General features: G+C 38.0%; 1 protein-coding gene across 13 annotated transcripts in view; it reads right to left on the minus strand.

Moving 5' to 3' along the window:
• PIGG (phosphatidylinositol glycan anchor biosynthesis class G (EMM blood group)) overlaps nt 1-18,957 on the minus strand; it is an 88,759-nt gene that overhangs the window by 56,726 nt on the left and 13,076 nt on the right. For all 13 annotated transcript variants that reach the window (XR_009820845.1, XR_009820844.1, XR_009820842.1 and 10 more), the window contains exons 6-9: nt 18,612-18,824; nt 14,233-14,450; nt 12,254-12,535; nt 1,360-1,817 (exon numbers count right to left, since the gene is read on the minus strand). Coding sequence is in view for 9 of the 13 variants with exons in the window: in XM_062018132.1 (XP_061874116.1) it covers nt 1,360-1,817; nt 12,254-12,535; nt 14,233-14,450; nt 18,612-18,824 (1,171 nt within the window). In the remaining 4 variants the exon portion in view is untranslated. The remainder of the gene's footprint in view (nt 1-1,359; nt 1,818-12,253; nt 12,536-14,232; nt 14,451-18,611; nt 18,825-18,957) is intronic.

The following is an 18,957-nucleotide window of genomic DNA, read 5'->3' on the forward strand; positions in this document are numbered from 1 at the left end:
ATTACAAGATACTGACTAGCTGCACAGCCTCCTCATCTACTGACTGCAAAACCTTGACTACTCAGTTACAAGGTATTGCTTATCCATCCAACACTAAAAGAAAGTTCAAGTATCAAGTACTTTTATCACCAAATAATGACTCTAGTTCTTCAAATACTAAAAGGTAGTAGAAAAAGTGGAAGACCTTCTCCACTGTACCTCAAGTTGTCTAAAATTCCCTTTCTTTCCACACTACACTTGAAAAATTATATCAGTTTTTATTGTGGTTTAACCCCAGCCAGTGACCTAGTACCATACAGACACTTACTCATTCCCTCTACACCGCTCCCAGTGGGATGGGGAGAAGAACTGAGGAAAATTATGAAATAAACTCATGGGTTGAGATAAAAACGGTTTACTAACTACAATGAAATAAAATATAATAACAAAAATAATGATAAAATATATAATAATGAAAAGGAATTTTTAAAACAGAAAGAAAAAAAGAAAAAACCAAAATACCAAGTGATGCACAATACAGTGCAATTGCTCACTACCCACCAACTGATGCCCATGCAGCACTCCATAACTCCCTGACAACTCCTTCAATTTATATATATTAATTTTATATATACTCAATCAGTACTGAAGCACAGCTCTTATTACACTGGGCATGACACTCTATGGTATGGAATAGCCCTTTGGCTAGTTCAGGTCAGCTGTCCTGGCTATGCTCCCTCACATCTCCTTGTGCTGGCAGAGCAGAGTGAGAAGCAGAAAAGGCCTTGACTATGTAAGAGCTAGTGAGAAATAATTAAAATATCTCTGTGTTGTTATCAGCATTCTTTTCAGCAAAAACACAAAATACAGACCTACTCCACCTACTAGGAATAAAATTAACTCTATCCTCAAGGTAATCAGAACAGTTTTCTACCCACATGTTAAATATCTGTGATAGAAAAAGAATGTGCAGCATCCTCTCCTGCAGCTTCAGGAAACTTGGATTTCAGCAGAACTTTCTAACTTAATTTCAAGGATTTAATTCTATTACACGTTTTTTAATTTCCCAAGCCAGACACTGTTGACTTACACACGGAAAATATTTACTTTTTGCCTCTGATAAACCTATTGTGTATAATTGGCATTAATTACATATGTCATGGTGCACGGCAAATAGTGTAAACTATTGATAGTACAGAAGGAATTATTACTGAAAGAAATGGAAGTGAAAAATTCCTTATATTACTTCCCTGTTTACCCAGTTTGCATGTTTCTAGCTTTTTCTAAACAGAGACTGTATAAAAATGTACACATATTGCACCACAGCATATATTGATTTTAAAATGAGATAGAAAGTATGACAAAAATACAGACACTCACCTTGTCAACCAGTGTCCAAAGTCTGGCCGATGAGCCCACTGGACACCTGTTTGATTCAAGGATCGAAGTAGCCGACAGCAAATAAGGATGATCCATGGACTTGCTAAACTTATCCACTTATCTGATCCTTTTATGAATTCAGCTGAAGAGGTGTTCTTGCTCAATTTTGAATTACCTGCTGCTGAAATGTCTATATTCTTGCAATCAGAGGCTTTCTTGACAGCATCAAAATTTTGTTTCATAGTTGTTCTATGTTGAGGGTCACATTCATTCAGAAGAAAATTATTTCTACAAAGCTCCTGACCCAGCACCAAACAAAGCGTAGTTGTAAGGAAATACCAGGTTTGATGTTCCTCTTCTATGAAACTGCTTGCCCCCAAACTCACAACATGGCCAATTGTACCAGCCAGAATCAGCACATCTACTTCTGACCAGCTGAAACTGGACACAATTGGATTCTGAAAACAAACAGAAAAATCTAGCAGTAGTGAAAGTATAAAAAAATTCACTCATTTAAACACTCATAGTGTGCTGACAGTAACTTTCCCTAAGAAAACAAAATAAGTACTGAGACAAGTTATTTCTGTCTTGACAAATCCCAAAAATTCATAAAATAATCATTGTGGAGTAGCCTATTTAGCTAGCATTGCAACACAATCATACTTTTTAAGGGGAAAAAAAATCTCCGTGAATAATCATCACAACTGTACAAGTTAAGATTTTCTACCACCCCGTGAAAGAAACTTCAAAACAAGCTCTCTCCTGTGGCACATCTGTAGAAGTAAAAATAGAAATCCATCAGAAATCAAATGTGAGATACAGATAATGGGTAATTTTCTAATAGTTTAACTCAGTACAGTGACAGCATTCACTACATAAATTAACAAAAATTACTTGTTGAGAGTCTGACAGCACTCCTTAACCTTGCTTAGTTTGAAATATGCCTTTCATCATAAAATATACTTTAAACTTTATGCATCTATTATTTAGTTTACATGCTGTGTCTATCTGAATCCATAATAGTCTTTGTCTAATGCCTCCATTAGCTCCATTTCCTGCACACAGCAGCTACTTGGAATTGCCTAATCATCAACGCACTCGATGATGCAGCTAAAAAAGGAGCCTAAGGGCATGTGGAAGGTGAGAGTCCCCGCTTCACTGATGTTATCATGTAAAAGGCCTTTTCAGCTCACAGGGAATATGAAGTTAACAGGGAAAGCCATAAAAAGACCACAGAGACACACAAACCTGGTAACCAAGCACAAAAGGAGATCATAAAGATAACCAAAACTCTTCAGCCACTGATTGACAGGCCATTAAGAAACCACAGGAATAGCTCTGAAAAGCATTAGTGTGGACTTTGTAACAGATAAGGGAGAATCGACAGAACATAAGTATTACGGATATCTGATGGTGCCTTTGGACCTATACAAATTCTTTAAGCAACACTTCAGCAAAGTGTCACAGGTCAGGGAGAGGGAGTGGTGAGATACAAGATAGATGTAGTTGGCAAAGTGAAAAGAGGAAGGATGAAGGGGGCAAATTCGTGTATAAGTAGGCACCAGTCAGTGCACTTGACTGGTCCCTGTGTCTGGTCACTGCAGTCTGTCCTGTCTCATTAAACCCTTTCCAATCTTTCTGTGCAACTTCATTCTCTGTTCCACTTGTGGGTGCTGCAAGGTCACGCTGCAAGGTCACACTGCAAGTAACTAAGGACAAGCCTGCATGCCAGCAACTTGAGACCAGGGCAAGTAAATGCAAATGTCAGCAATGGACTAGGATCAGAGGGTTTCTGGACCCACACATCTGTAGTGCTAGTGACTGCAGCACGTTGAGTCTGCATGCCAGGGACCAGGCTGGAGAACACGGGCCTTTACAACTGTCCTCCCAAGAAGCCAGCAGCTGGAGGGATCACAGTGTAAGAGACATCTGGGTGTCAGCAAAAGAGACCACAGATAATGAAACTTGTAGGTCTGCAGGGCCCAGAGTGTGCATCTATGTGCAATAAGAGGTCACATGGCCACTGCAAAGAGGAACTTCTAACTTCTCCTCAAAGCCCAAGACAAAGGTAGGGACAGGGGTTCAGGCTTGGTATGCATAGCTAGGCTCCAGAGGCAAGAGTGCTCAAATACCTCAAGCCTAGAGGTCACTGGAGCCAGAAAATGTTTCCTACCTTAACAAATAAGATAATACACTTGTGAAGCATTTCGTGAAAAGATACTGCTAAAAATCATCCTCTTCCTCTATTAGAGAATAAGAGATACAGCATCTCTTAAACTGGTAAACACCTGATAACAATTTAAAAGCCAAATCAAAACTACTGCATGCCATTTTTACTTCAGAAAAAAGATCTCTGAACCTTCTTTCATGTTCATTTCTTTAACTGCACAGTTCAATCATGTCATCCTCCTACATTTGACCTCATAAACAATTTTTTTTTAAAGTCTTAAATATTCATAGACAAGTCTCAGAGAGAATATATTAACATTCAAGGACGCACAGTGTATTACAATTCCTGAATTGTAAATAATTTGTCGAAAGAATACAAAACCTCCCTAATCTTAGAGCCAGTAACAAGAAAGTGGGTGTGATACAAATATCCCTGAGCATTTTACTAAATCTTACGTGTGAGACTTGCATCTAATAGCAGTAGATGTATTTTTGTTTTATATGTAAGATGATGTAACAGGACAGCAAGCACACTTGATGAAAGAAGCTAGTCACTATCTGGAATTTTGCTTTGAGGAAAATCATTTTTGCAAAATCAAGATATTTTAAGATGAATGTGAAAGAATGTATGAGGCATAATTAAAGTTATCACCTATTGTGGTGGTTTAGCCTTGTTTGGGTGCCAAGTCATAATATCACTCCCCCTCCTAAACGGGACAGGCAAGAGAAATGTAACAGCGGTTTGTGTGTCAAGATAAGAACAGGGAGAATGCTCAACAATTAACATCATGGGCAAAACAGACTCAACTTGGGGAAAAAAAAAGGTTTTACTTATTAATAAACTATAAGAACAGAGAGATGAGAGATAACACTGAATCTTAAAACATCTCCCCCGACTCCTCCCTCTTCCCAGGACTCTCCTTCCCTCCCCCTCAGTGGTGCAGGGGATGGAAGCTGTGGTTAGTTCATTCCAGACAGATCTGACACTGCTTCTTCTCAGTGGGAGGCCTCCTCACACCTCCCACTGCTACACTGTGGGGTCTCTCCCCACAGGAGACAGTCCCTCACAAACTTCTCCAATGTGGGTCCTTCCGTTATGAACTGCTCCAGCATGGGGCCTTCCATGGGGACAGCTCCTCAAACTCTGCCCCAACATGAGTCACCCACCGGGAGAACAGTCCTTCAGGGACAGACTGCTCCTGCCTGAGTCTCTCACAGGATCACAAGTCCTGACAGCAAATCTGCTCTGGCGTGGGCTCCTCTATACTCCCGGGCTCCCAGGTCCTACCAGAAACTTTCTCCAGCACAAGCTTCCCACAGAGTCACAACCTCCTGCAGGCATCCACTCACTCTGGTGTGGGGTCCTCCATGGGCTGCAAGCGTATCTTTGCTCGCCGGTGGTCCTCCATGGACTGCAGGGGGACAGCTGCTTCACCACAGGTCATGAGAGTTTTTCTTTCAGGGCCTAAGCACCCTCCTCCTCCTCCTTCTCCAATGACCTTGGTGTCTGCAGAGATGTTCTCACATTCTCACTCCCTGAAGCTGATGAAGTTTAGCAACTGCGCAGCAGCTTCCTCCCCTTCTCAAATACATTATTCACAGAGGTGTTATCTCAGTCACTAATTGGCCAGGCCCTGGCCAGCTGTCAAGCCCATCTTAGAATTGACTGGCATTACCCTTACCAGCTACAGAGGAAGCTTATGGCAGATCTTTGTTTAAAGAAGCCACCCCTGTAGTCCCACCACTATAAAAAACCTGATCCAGGCAAAAATACTACACATATTCACGTCACCTCTATTTCTTGTGATGTCAATGAAATACATTACATCAAAGTGACTTCACTTAAATAATAAAAAAAAACAACTCACAAAAAGTCAACAAAAAAGTCCTCATGAGGTTACACACAACACTAATGGATTAAAAAAAACCACCAAAAATTTAGCCAGGAACAGGCATAATCTGAAAAACTGCCCAGGTCCTATCTAAACTTCCCAGCATTTGAAATTTCTTAGGTGCTCTAAAGACTACTCCTTTTTGCTTAATATCAAAGACCATAAGCTGATATTTGGAACAAAAGAACAAAGTAGAGATGTAGTCCTTGCAGACACCAAACACAATGAAATTCACAAGCACAATACAGGACTAAACTAGAGGAAGCTTAATTCCAGTAATTCCATTACGCTTACCTGAAAGACCTTGGCTAACTAAATAATGAGTGAGCACACAAGCACCATCTGCTTGCAGAAACAAAGGAATCTGAGATCCTCAACAAATGCAAATGAAACAGTCTTCAATACAACTCGTCTTCTTTATAAGACATAAAATCTATATAAGGATTGCTCCTTTGTATCTGGTTGCTGTCAGTGCCAACATGAAAACAAAGAAGTGATGTATTATCAATGGGGAACATGCAAAATCTTCACGAAAATGATGGTGCTAGTGTGAAAGGTCCCAGTGTCAGAAGTCTATATTTCTTGCCTGCCTGTCTGACTCTCACAACTCCAATGAAATGAGGAAAAAAACCCCAACCTGCTATATTCACATCAAAGGATTAAAGTATAATAGCATTTATTGATAAATCACATTTCGGGCCACCGTTAGTCACGGTTGAAAATGAAAAATTATCCTGCAAGTTACAATCTTTTGAGCCTTCATGATCTGAGAAATACTGAAAATAGCCTCATCAAGTTTTCTAAATTTACTGGTATTCCCACATATAGGAGCTGTGCCTTATTAGGAAAGCCATCATTACAGTTTGTATACAGCCTGACCTTAGGTTACTTAAATTTTATGAGGTTCTAGATTTGGTTTACAGACACAGAAATGTAGGTCTTACTCTGATACTTAAAACTCTGCTTTTATAGCTGCTGAGACACCAGTACCTTGGCAAACAAATGATACAGAATCTGTGGTTTAGAAATTTATAAATGCCTGGCTTTCAATTTAAGCCTATAATCTCCCACACCAAGGTAGCTTTAACATTTGATGTATTAGCATTAGTAATTAGGTAATACAGAAACTGCACTCTTTGCCCTCTTGCTAGCTTGCAAAAGTGCCAGAACATAAACAATGGAATATATGCATCTCTGCTAGTGAAACTTGCATTTCCTTCACCTTGAAATATAAACTCCTGTAGTCTATCTTCTGGGTCCAATTCCATTTATGTGGCTTCTGCATGGTTGAGCATTAAGTCCTTTTTCGAACAATTAGCCATCCCACAGTTCATGCCTGAGGAATTTTACAATCACTTTTCAGATGAGAAACGTTATTTCATGCTTGCCAACATCCAAAATTTAAATATTTTTCATTCTGTGCCTTTCTGATATTTGAGCTCCCAGTCTTCATTCCCAATTATGATAATCCTTTGACAGAGTTCTACAGGTCACACTTGCCCACATTTTCTCAGCAGTTTGAGATAATTCTTGAAAGCAATTTACTCAATCACCATCCAAACACTGGTTTTTTTTTCACCAAGTCAAAAAAAAAAATTGCTACAATTTCATAAAATTGTTTCATCATTCAGTTATGTAAGAATATCACACAGAGAAGGAAAACTAAAAATATCTTATACTGAAAGGGTATTCTAAAATGAAGAGAGAGACATTTCATTCATTAAAAAAAATCTGTAATCTTGCATAATGAAAAAAGTTGGATTTGACAAGCTTTAACTTCTATGTTCTATTTTAAAAAAAACTATTCCTTTTGATTTTTATGAGACATACAAAAAAAAATACAACTACTAGTAGTAAATATTGTACTTAAGTCAACCTCCAAACAATCAGAATAGTTAAAAGAAGAAGTTAAAATTTTTTACTATTTTGTTGAATTTGTAAAGAGCTGCTGAACTATTTAAAGACTGAAGTGTCATTTAAGGAAGGGACTGTTGCTGCTAGAAACATAATAGAGCCTACAAATAACAACCAGGAAGCAGATGCTAACACTGTCTGCACTGGTCTTCAGAAAATTTGTGAACTCGGTAATCAGCTTCTATATTCAGCAACAGTGGGGAAAAAAGCATTACAAATGAGAACCACTTCAGAGAAATCTCTCTACATGAAATGAAACAATTTGAACAAAAAAGCTCTGAAGCCATTAACAGGAGAGCTTATCTTAATTACTTTTTAAATACTTACCTTTTATCATATAGCATAAGCTTAGAAAAGGCTTTCGTTTTTTTTAACTAGCAAGATTCTGATTCAGGATTCTACTTCTGCCATCAGAAGGGTTTCAGAGCCCTTTCAGAAGTGGAACTCATACACAGATTCATAGTGTGGAGACGCACAAGTCACAGACACTTGGAATCAGAGATATCTTAATGTAATATTTGTAATACACATCAGAAGGTCTTCAAAATCAACACATAGCATACACAAACAACCAGTTTCTCCTCCTAAAGTTTAGGTATTCTATTGTTAAAGGAGATGGAAGAAGGGACATGAAAATTTGTGAAATATATCACAGAATCACACAATCTTAAGGGTTGGAAAGGATCTTGCAAGATCATCTAGTCCAACCCTCCTGCCAGAGCAGGACCACCTAGATTAGATTACACAGGAACTCATCCAAGTGGGTTCTAAATGTCTGTAGAGAAGGAGACTCCACTGGGCAGCCTATTCCAGTGCTCCATCACCCTCACAGTGAAGAAATTCTTCCTTATGTTTCTTTGGAACCTCTTATGTTCCAGCTTGTAGCCGTTGCCCCTTGTCCTATCACTGGACATCATTGAGAAGAGCCTGGCTCCATCCTGACACCTGCTCTTTATGTATTTGTAAACATTAATAAGATCTCCCCTCAGCCTCCTTTTCTCCAAGCTAAAGAACCCCAGCTCCCTCAGCCTCTCATCGTAAGGGAGATGCTCCATTCCCTTCACCATCTTTGTGGCCCTGCACTGAACTATCTCCAACAGCTCCCTGTCCTTCTTGAACTGAGGGGCCCACAACTGGACTCAATATTCCAGATGCCGTCTCACCAGGGCAGAGTACAGGGGGAGGAGAACCCATAGCCCTTCTAATACACCCCAGGATGCCTGCAAGCAACATCAGGTTATCCACTGCTCCTTTCACACCCTTCAGGCTCTACCTTGGTATAAGCAACCACCTGCAAAAAAACCCCATCATATCATTTTGAAGCAGCTCTGATACTGGTAAAAATGTTAATCAAATCCAGATCATTCTATATGTCTGGAATGAAGGAAGTTACTAACAACATCTACACATTTTTTCAAGGTTACTTTGGAACTTAAAACAGAGACTGTAATGGCTGTGTGAGTGAGGAGATGACACATCCAGCAATCCATCTACCTATGGAATAGAATTGACGGTGTGATGATAAAGAATAATTTCTATAGATCTAGAAAGATAGTCACGTCTCCTCCAAACAGAATTACAGTTGCCCACATTTCATAGTATCTACTTTAGTTTCCCACAGGTATCTCAGGTATGTCACAGGCAGGACTATGATCACAGATATACCTGGAATTGAGAATTCAATCTTTTTTCTGTCTATTTGCCCCAGGCTTTGAAAAACAAACACACACAAACCCTCTGGAAAACAATGCTGAAAGCCTCCTCAGTAATATATTATCGACTTAAAGCAGATGCTGAGCATTTGCTGGTATGTCCTGATGCCTCAGCTAGGTAAACTACAGAAAACACCTAAGTACCAGTTTCAGATACTCCCATACCTTTCTAGTTCAAACATTAAATGCCTGAATTGGTAACTGTTGCACTGCAGTCAAATGGAGGTATTTACAAACCTAACATAACAATCTGTATCTTCATGATCAAGAGACTCTAAATGATCCCTGTCCTATAATGACAGAAGTGTAATTGCCAGCGACACAAGATTTTGCTTGCGTACAAAAGGCCATTTTTCCATTCCTCAATTCCAGATGGTCTCATATATGGTACCAAAGAGGAAAAGGAGACAAGCTGCTGCTGAAGCATACTTTTTCCAGCAAGAGAGGATTAGACGTAAAGCCCCAATGTCAACCAGGAAGAAAGCTCCAGCTGCAGTGGTTTCTCATATGCAGAATATGGAGTGATGGAAGCAAAGATATGACACCGGATACAATATCCTGGATATAATTTCTAATCTATTTGTTTGGTTTTGCTTAGGCAAAGCAAAACAGACAAAATCTGTTTAAAGGCAGATGTGCAGACAAAGCAAGGGTGGAGAAGGAAGACAACTGAAATAGCAGAGACAGAGAAGACTTCTCATACATTATGGGCAGGAACCTATTATTTCACCTAATTAGGTGGAATCATCAGCAACAGCCAACAGATTATGGTTATGGAAAAGTTCCTCAGAAAGATTCATTCTACAAGTGGAATAGCATGGATTACAAGGGTGCTTCTTTTTATGTGTTCCCTGAGGAATTATTTGCCTCCTTCTGGGAACTAGCAATTAAATCCTTTCATAAGCAAAGCCCTTCTACCTAACTCAAGTTCTGAATACCAGGAGACATCTTGCAATTGCTGCTGTGATCATTGACAGAGCAGCTGTAGGAAGCCACCTGCAGGAAGCTGTTTACAACAGCAGCTCTCACCAACAAGGATGAAAACATGCCAAGAATAGATGGGAATGAAACCCTAAGACTCAGGCAAAACTGAAAAGGCAGAGCTCATACCTGTCAACTAACACTTGATAACAGCCTATTTTAAATTTATTAATAACCAAAGAAGAACAGTACTTTCCCAGATTCCAGTCTTTGATCTAGTAGAATTTTTCCTGCGTCACAAACTCAAAGGTACTCATGAAGTACTGCATGTCACAAGGAATTAACACATATTTAGCCATATAAGAACGATTTCTGATCACAGACAAGCTGAACTGCTTTGAGACAATCAACCTGAAGCAGAAAGCTATAATTTGTTGTCGCTGCTCTCAACTCGATTGAAGTGAAAGGTCTGTAAATTTTACACAGGCCTAGACGTCATTACAAGGGCCTAGTCATCATTTCTAGGTTCTTAAGTGTTTGCTAGAAATAGAAAAACTAGTGACAATTGTGTCTTCCATAGTTGCACAGTTATCATAGTTATCATTGCACATAGTTATCATTGTACAGCAAGTAAACAATAAGTTTCTACGGAATTCACTGGATCACTAATTATTATTTCAAGATCATATTCTTTTATTTTCTAATTTCCTACCTCATTTATAACAAAATACAGAAAACTGTTTAACAAAGGCCCTAAGCAGAACAATTCAGAAATGGCAGAAGTGAATCAAGCCCTTTCAAAAACGAACTTGCCCCTAAGTATCAACAGTGTCAACTGTACTACTAGAAATCTCATTCAGATTTCTACATCCATATCTATTAATTTTACTTTTTCATTTGCCTTTAAAAAAATAAAACACAAAAGCTTTAGCAGCAAAACATTAACACTACTTTGACACAAAAATTTTTGATAACAAAAGTAAACTGTGATTTGCACTTACAAGGCTATATTAGCAGGTATACATGAGATGAAAATTTTTTCTCTGATTTCAACAAGCAGATGTTGTTAGTCTATATAAATGATCAACAGACACTCCTAAAGCTTATGTGGCCAATAAATATAAACATAAGAATGAAACACCATGTTCTATCAACAATTACCTTTTTAATCACTTTCAATACATTGAAATTAATTGCACTAAAGAAAAATGGAAAAGGTCCAGGGAGTAGGGGAGCTGGCTTTAGGAGAGAAAGACACTACACTTATTTCAAGGCTTCTCAGAAAAGCGGCAATTTGAAGAATGTTATCAGTTCATTACAGTCATGTACTTAACATAGATTAGACAACAAATAAAGGTACTAAGAGCCCAAACATGACAGAAAGAAATCCAGATTGATGGAGGACTGTAATGCACAACAGTTGCCCTACTGAACAGACTGCTACAAGTGTTAAAGTTAGTAAATTTCAGAGACCTTCTGACTAATGAGTGTAAGAAAAAAACAGAAGCTGTTTTTGTGGTGACTGACAGTTCTTGGCATATTAAGTTACACAGTGAAAGAAGATTAAGACATTGCAAATCCATTTCCTCAGAACTACCATAATTCTATTCAATACAACACTAAGACTCATCAAGTACTTCACAGAAGGTAACTACTTGCACAACTGAGAACATTTCTAAGCATCCCAAAGACCGTAACAAGCACACTTTCTTAAAATTTGATAAACTTTAAAACTTTAACAGAGGGAGCAAAATTAATCTCTCTCTTCTTTTCAAGTTACAGCTTCAAAATTATTTTTAAAAAAGCACCGAGACTATCAATATAAGAAAGGGTACTGGCAAAGTACTTTCTTCTTAGTTGTAGAGCATTAAAGTCTGAGATATCTGGGAAAGAACAGATCATCACCAAAACGACAGATCATCATCAGTGAATATTACTTCAAAATATCACAACTGCTTTCATTGCAATTGTGAAACCTCACTGTGTAACAGCCTAAGATTTGTACATAGTGTAACTGTCCCTGATGTCATAATATCAACTTCAAAATAATTAATACTATTTAGAACATTTCTTACAGTAATGTAAAACTAAGCATTTCTGTGATCTTCACTATAGCAACTGGTATCAAAACACAGTAAACAAATGTTTCAACTACAATTTGGAAAAATTCAAATTACAATTAACAATTTCTTTAAGTACATACAGAGAAAAATTTAATAAAACTTTATCTTAAAGTATGCCATAAAGAGCAAAACATTTTGAACCATAATTAACACATGCTCTCACCTTCACTGGAAGTCTGGAACTCTCAAAGATCCTCATAATGGCAGATAAAATAATACACATGAGTGCAGAAATCAGCATCATTACTCCAACTGCCATTAACCAGGACATACTGCAGAAATAGCATAAACTTTTTGCCGATGTGCATATTATGACGTGAACTGCACAAAGCACCAGACACATCAAGTAAAACAGCAGAGAGAATAGTGGAGGGGAGAGAGGCACTTCAAATACTGCCTGGCTGCTCAGGGCTTTTGGAATGCTAAGCAAAAGCAGCAGAAGAACCTGGAAAAAAAAATCGAGAATGAATACCTAAAGAATTTGGGTTAGCTAAAACATACAGTGAGAATTCACATACACAAAAAACCCCCATACTGTTGTCACTCTGCTAGTATACATACTTCATTAAAAAAAAACTGTGAAAAACAAACTTTTAGTCCCCAGTAAGATATTATCATACAAATAAGAGAATCAAAGATTGTGTTTTGATTTATTAAGGGCTTAGACATACTGGTTACCAGACTTTAATAAACTACCAGGCACTCCTTCCCTGTGGTAACTGATCACATGCATAATACTCAATCTCTGTGAGATAAGAGCTTTAACTCCCAGTATATAAAATAGCTCCTAAGCAAATAAATTTGTCCCAGTATTTGTCACTCATAAATGCCTAAAGTTACACACCCACTCTGTGCCAAACATAACGTATCTCACAATGTACAAGATATACATACACAGAGATTTTGCTGAGTTAAATAGATACCTAGATTAGGGAAACTTCTCATACTATCACAGAAGTGTACACTGTATTCCCAGCTTATGAATTCTCCTGGTATTTTTTTTTTTATACACCTCTCCACATCACTTTCACTTTAATCTGCGTACAAACCAGGCAGAATTCCAAGTTTCCTCTCACATAAATGTAGCAGTGGAGATGAAGAGTATCTTGAGTAATTTCGTTCAAGCCTTACAAGTAAAAGGAAAACTCAGCCACAGGCTAAAATGCTTTGCAAGGGGCAGAGATGGAGGCAGGACCTAGACTGAGTTCAATCAGCTTGTACTAAGGCAAAATTAAAACGAATCAGATCACTGTTAGTCTGTAATCTTTCAGTCACTTGTGAAGACCTCTGCCTAAATTTTTCCCATACTACAGTGAGGTATAGTAAAGTAGACTCAAAAAAAAAAAAAAAATCTAATGTGTTGCAGTCTTCCTTCACATTCTACTCCCCACAGTTGGCTTGGTTATAAAAACAGAATGTATTTCCTCCTTGGGAATCACATTTACTCTTACAAAAGTTGACATGAATGTCATTTAGGTCATAAAGGGTCCGTGTCCAGGCAAGGGAACTCTTCTGGATGGTTCTCAAAGCATTACCACAGAGTACATTTCCAGCATTTGAGATTTGCCCAAAATATCAACTGCAAGGAACCACTTAAAATTCCTGACATGGGATATCTTATCTTTACTCCTACATGAGATATGAAGTGGCAATCTGACACCTTACAGCAAGTGCTTATTTCAGGGCTGTACACCTATCAGTACAAAGAACAATTCCTGGAATTGTGAAAATTGCCCACATAAGGTATTGCCTGTTCTGAGGGACAGCACTCACTGTTAGATGAAGAGGAACAGGCAGGAATGTATATGTCAGACTTTGTTGAAATGCAGCAAGGGTACTCAAAAAGTGGGAGAATGTTAAGGTTAATTCAAATATGGGAGAAGTTTAAGTTATAGCACATCCACATATTTACTGTAACTAGTTACAACAAAACATAAAGAGCTTATATCAAAAGCTCTCATGAATCATTCTAAAGGCCAAGTTACACTTTAAAAAGAATATCTAACTCATTCAAGCAGAAAGCCAACTTTAACAGTTCATACTAGGTAAAAAGACCAGCAAGACTATGCACTAAGTAGTCAAAAACCAGCAACATTTATGGGTGTGCACTTAGCTTTTTAAGATAATTATGTATTTTCATACCTCCATAATGATCACAGACCCCACCATCATTGAATACATGTCATATTGTGCCACTTGTTTGCTTAGTGAAGAACTCAGAGTCTTCAGGGCTTCCAAGTATTGCTTCAGGACCTTTTTGCCAAGATTTAAGAGTATTTCTGAATTATTCCCTTCTAAATACAGTTTGATCCAATTACTGTGAGATTTTTCTGCTATCTTAAAACGTTCATATCCAGGATCTAAGGAGGAGAGCAGGGGACAAAAAGAAAAGAAAATATGTAAGAGAATCCATGAACAAAGGAGGATTAGAGATGTGGTCATGTCTGCAAATGATATATAAATTTGCATGTATGGTATAAAAATAATGCTATAGGGTTGAAACTTTTTTCACACCTGGAAAGTTACATTATCTTCCTGCATCAACACTATAATGAGGTAGTTAACTCAAAATAAAAGTAACTGATCCCTAATGTGGTAAAATGTCAATATATCTAAAAAAACCCAAACAAATTAAAACATCTATTTACTCTTACAAAGTTTCCAGGACAAACTTATTCAAACGTTTTAAATCCTGAAAAAAGTCATGTTTTATACTGGAGACACTCATTATTGTACAAACCAAGTGGGAAATGTTCAAATAGCTGATCTCTTGATCAAAACACCAAAATACACATACACCATATTAGAGGCCTCAATTTTCCTGCAATGCTAACAAGAGTCAGTAGGTAACACAAAGCTAAAACACTATTTCTTTAAACAGACCATTGAAATAAGAGTTCCAGATATATTCTGAAATATAAATAAACTCTCTCCACATCTTCTGCTCTTGTTCTGTACCCTATTCATGCTTTTGCCCAGTCTCCCTCTTGGTTCTTTTTAGGATTTTTATTTCATTCTCATCTACTTCTTTCCATGCTACTGCCCATCAAACACATTCTCTCCATGTTACGAAAGATGACTGTTTTAGTCAAATCCACATTTATCTCTTTTATATATATTAAGTGAACAATTAAAAGATCCTGCAAAAAGGAATAAATTTTTTTTGAGAACTCCAGCAATATCTGTTTAGTGGAATACTTGCATGCGTAAGTATAAAATGAGAAGGGTCACTGATTGTGGGTTGTTGAAGACACATTTTGGTAAGTGGTAGGTAACATTTGCAAATCACTCCTGCACGAGATATTCAAAGACAAGTTAAACTTGACACAAAATCCAAGATAAGCTTGCCTTGTTACAGGTTTTCCAAAGCACTGCAGTAATTTACCTGAATAGCATTACATCAGCAATTTCTGCTTTAGTCTCCCTCCAATGCTATCACAAGCAAACAGCTACGCTTCCCAAGAATCTGTTTGATAACAATTTCACTTAGTTCCAGCCACAGTTAGTATATAAATCTCCTGTTAACAAAATATTTCAATCAACACATGTATCTAATATAGGTTCAGGATTAGTTCCAAATTGACAAGTAGACACTCCTTTAAACAACGGCATAAAACTTGCTCTCAAGCATGACTCTTCATTCCATTGTGAAGTGCCTTTTAAAGAAACAATACTAATTCATCATTCAGATGCATGTTCAGAAGTTCAGAACATGAGGAAAACATTCCTAGATATATACAGCTACCTTACACTGAGGTATGAATTCACTTGGAAATTTAAAGTGTGTTTCTAGATACTTCTCCTTTCAGCTTCATTTTTGCCAGTTGTTTTTTTCTCCTTTCCCAGACTGCTTTTACAGTTATCAAGCCCTTGGTCAATCTTCAAAGTTATTTAAAATTTTATTTATCTGAAGATTCCTTTGTATCTCAATAAATCAAAACCCAGTTTCCATGAAACGCTGTACCACTGCTTGGTTTGAAAATTTATTTTTGTATGAACAAATATTGAGGGTGGGGGGGAAAGACGTTAGTCTTTTAGTCATATTAGTGAGTGAGTTTCTTCCATTCTGCTCTTTATTAACAGATACACTTAAAACGCTGTCCTGGGTTTGGCGGGGATAGAGTTAACTCTCCCCAGCCGCCGCCGGGGGCGTGGCCAGGCTATTCAATCCCTTGTCATGCTCAGGATATCAGGGCAGTGGCCAGGGCTAGGCCGCGGCAGGTGCAGGAACTGCCGATCTGTCGTCCGGCTGCAGTCGGTGAGCAGGTACACCGACCATTGCTCGTTTTTCCGTGTCTTTGGCTATCATTGTAACTGCCAGCTCTTTGTGGTTTCTGTTAAATTGTCCTTATCTCAGCCCCCAAAGTTCTAGAACTCTCTTGATTCCCCTCCCCATCCTGCTAAGGAGGGGAGCAGTGAGTAACTGTGTGGTTTGGTTATTCAGCCAGGGTCCTGACTAAAGTGTTGAGTAACAGCCTTGCCCATCTAGGACACTCTTAAGAAAAACAAAAGCCTCTAAGAAGCTTACAGCAAAAGGCAGAATTCACCTCAAGACTTTAAAAATAAAAAATCTACCATGGCTTGGATCTAATTCCATGTTACTGAGACTTTCCATTATTGATAGGAGAGAAACTCATCATGTATGCTTAGCCCCTCAAACCCTTTCCAGTAGGGTAGCACTTCTAATAGCAGTTTGCAGTCACAAGCAAGTAGCATGAAAGTTTCTTGTATTTCCATCCACAGCATTTTTTTTTTCTCAGATGAAAACAAGGAGTTGAAATTAAGCTGTTCCGGGACAAAAATTAAATGAAAGTGAAGATATCCAGAAGATGGTAGAAATTTCAGTCTGTTTCACTCATGCTTGCAGAAATACTGTCACATGGAGTTTTGTGTTGTAATTTCCAGTAACACAGCCATATGCTGAACTCCACAAACAAGGCAAGTTTCCTCATTTGATGCAAATGGGTTAAGTGAGGAAATCTGTGCAGAAAAAACTATCAGAATAGATGGAGCATGGCTCCTGCTATTTACATATTGCTAACATAAGCAGCATTTGTTTTGTTAGGCTCCTGGACAGGGTTTAATTATGATTAGAACCCATAATGTTGAAAGATAATTAATTCTTGACCTACAGTGATCATCTTGCTAAACTTTACATGGTTATCTACTTTAATTATTCATAGCTGTAATACAGCTCTGCATTCTCATTGTTATTTTAATGATTCAACAGATTATAAATCATGTGAGAAGTACTTCAAGCTTCACAGTCACTTTAAGATAACATTTTGTAATATCCATGGTAAAATATTCTCCTTTATCCTCTCTTTTTTTTCACATAATTATCATATTAACATGCTCACTTATATTACAGTTTGCATCACAGTTCTTAAAGAATTACTACATTTTCATAGGTTCAGTTTCTTTTTCCACTTTCTTTTTGTTCTTTCCACCAAATGCGCACACACACACAAAAAAATATATATATGCACATATGTTCATATTTTTAAAAAGCAGCTTTGCAGTTCTTTAAGTTCTTGCTCCATGTAAATTCACACACAAGAATGAAATAATGATGTGGAGCTTTATACTGACATGTATTAATAAACCTTATACTAACTTATTGCAGTAGTATAAAGTTTAACTGTTAAAGCTATCTCATACAGACAAAACTATCTGCACACACAACTGTAAAAAGGTCATGCTTATCTGCTTATACAATACCTCCGGGGTCCTCCAACTTCCTTGGAGGCAGAAAAGTGAGTGAAACCGGTTCTGTGAGGGGCCAAGGGATATCTGAAGTTGTGCAAAGATCAGGGGTGAGAAAGACTCGAGACTTAACAGCCTTCATCCCCCAAGGCCCCAAAAAGACCATCAGCGACTATCACTGGGAGACATCACACAAATGAAAGGAAGAAAATACCTAATTTACATGCGAAAGGGGGGACAGGTTGTGTCTTTGTCTAGGCGGATAATGTCATCATATGATTTTGTAACTTTGTAGCGAAAATAAATCAAGCAATAAGTTGCGTGTGCAAGTTTGTGGTGGAGAGATCCCCCGTGCGCCCAGCGCCAAATAAACATACCTTCTTTGTAACTCTTCGAGTTATAGAGTCTGTTTCCACAAGTCATTAAAAAGATAACCTACTTTAAATTGTCTCCCAGCTTTACTTGATGCATCTTTTTACTTAAACATTGTGTTATTCTTCAAAATAGCTCCAATTGGGTGCCTTATGTAAGATATCTCACAAATGGCAGGTATGAAACCACAAAGACTTAACTACACTGACAGTTTTACTTTACTCTTTCATCATTATTTCTTCTCTCTTGCATACTCTTCTACTATGAGTAGTACTGGTCATTAAAAACACTTTATTCAGAGTCAGTGTGCCAGAGTAGGTTACAGTAAAGGCTGAACTCAGTACCATTTCTCTGAACACTGCTCTCAACTGAAGGACTAATTTTCAGTGGCACACTATACTCTGGTACCTAAAAGCCCAACTGTGTTTTTTCAAATGACTTACCTTTTTCATATGCAGGTGTATTCTCCTGCAGCAGTCTGCTAAGCTGGAACCCATTCAAGTGTACAAAACGCAGCTGTTCTCTCATTGTCTTGCCTCCCACAACTGGCAATATAAGCTTCCCAACACTGTTTCTTGAAATTGGCAGACCAAGACTTACTGCCAGTGTGCTAGCTAAATCAGTTTGTTGCACAAGTTCAGGTTGGGTTAGAGGACCTAGAATTTAAAAAAAAAAAAGAAAAGAAGAAGGAAGTAAATATTAAAAAAACAGGCCCATCCTAAGACAGCTGGCATCCTCTTAGTTTCAAAATTTTTCATCCATGTGCAATCAGCTGTTTCAAGTGATCTA

This window comes from Colius striatus, chromosome Z (genome assembly GCF_028858725.1).
Source record: "Colius striatus isolate bColStr4 chromosome Z, bColStr4.1.hap1, whole genome shotgun sequence".
In the NCBI taxonomy this organism is placed as follows: domain Eukaryota; kingdom Metazoa; phylum Chordata; class Aves; order Coliiformes; family Coliidae; genus Colius; species Colius striatus.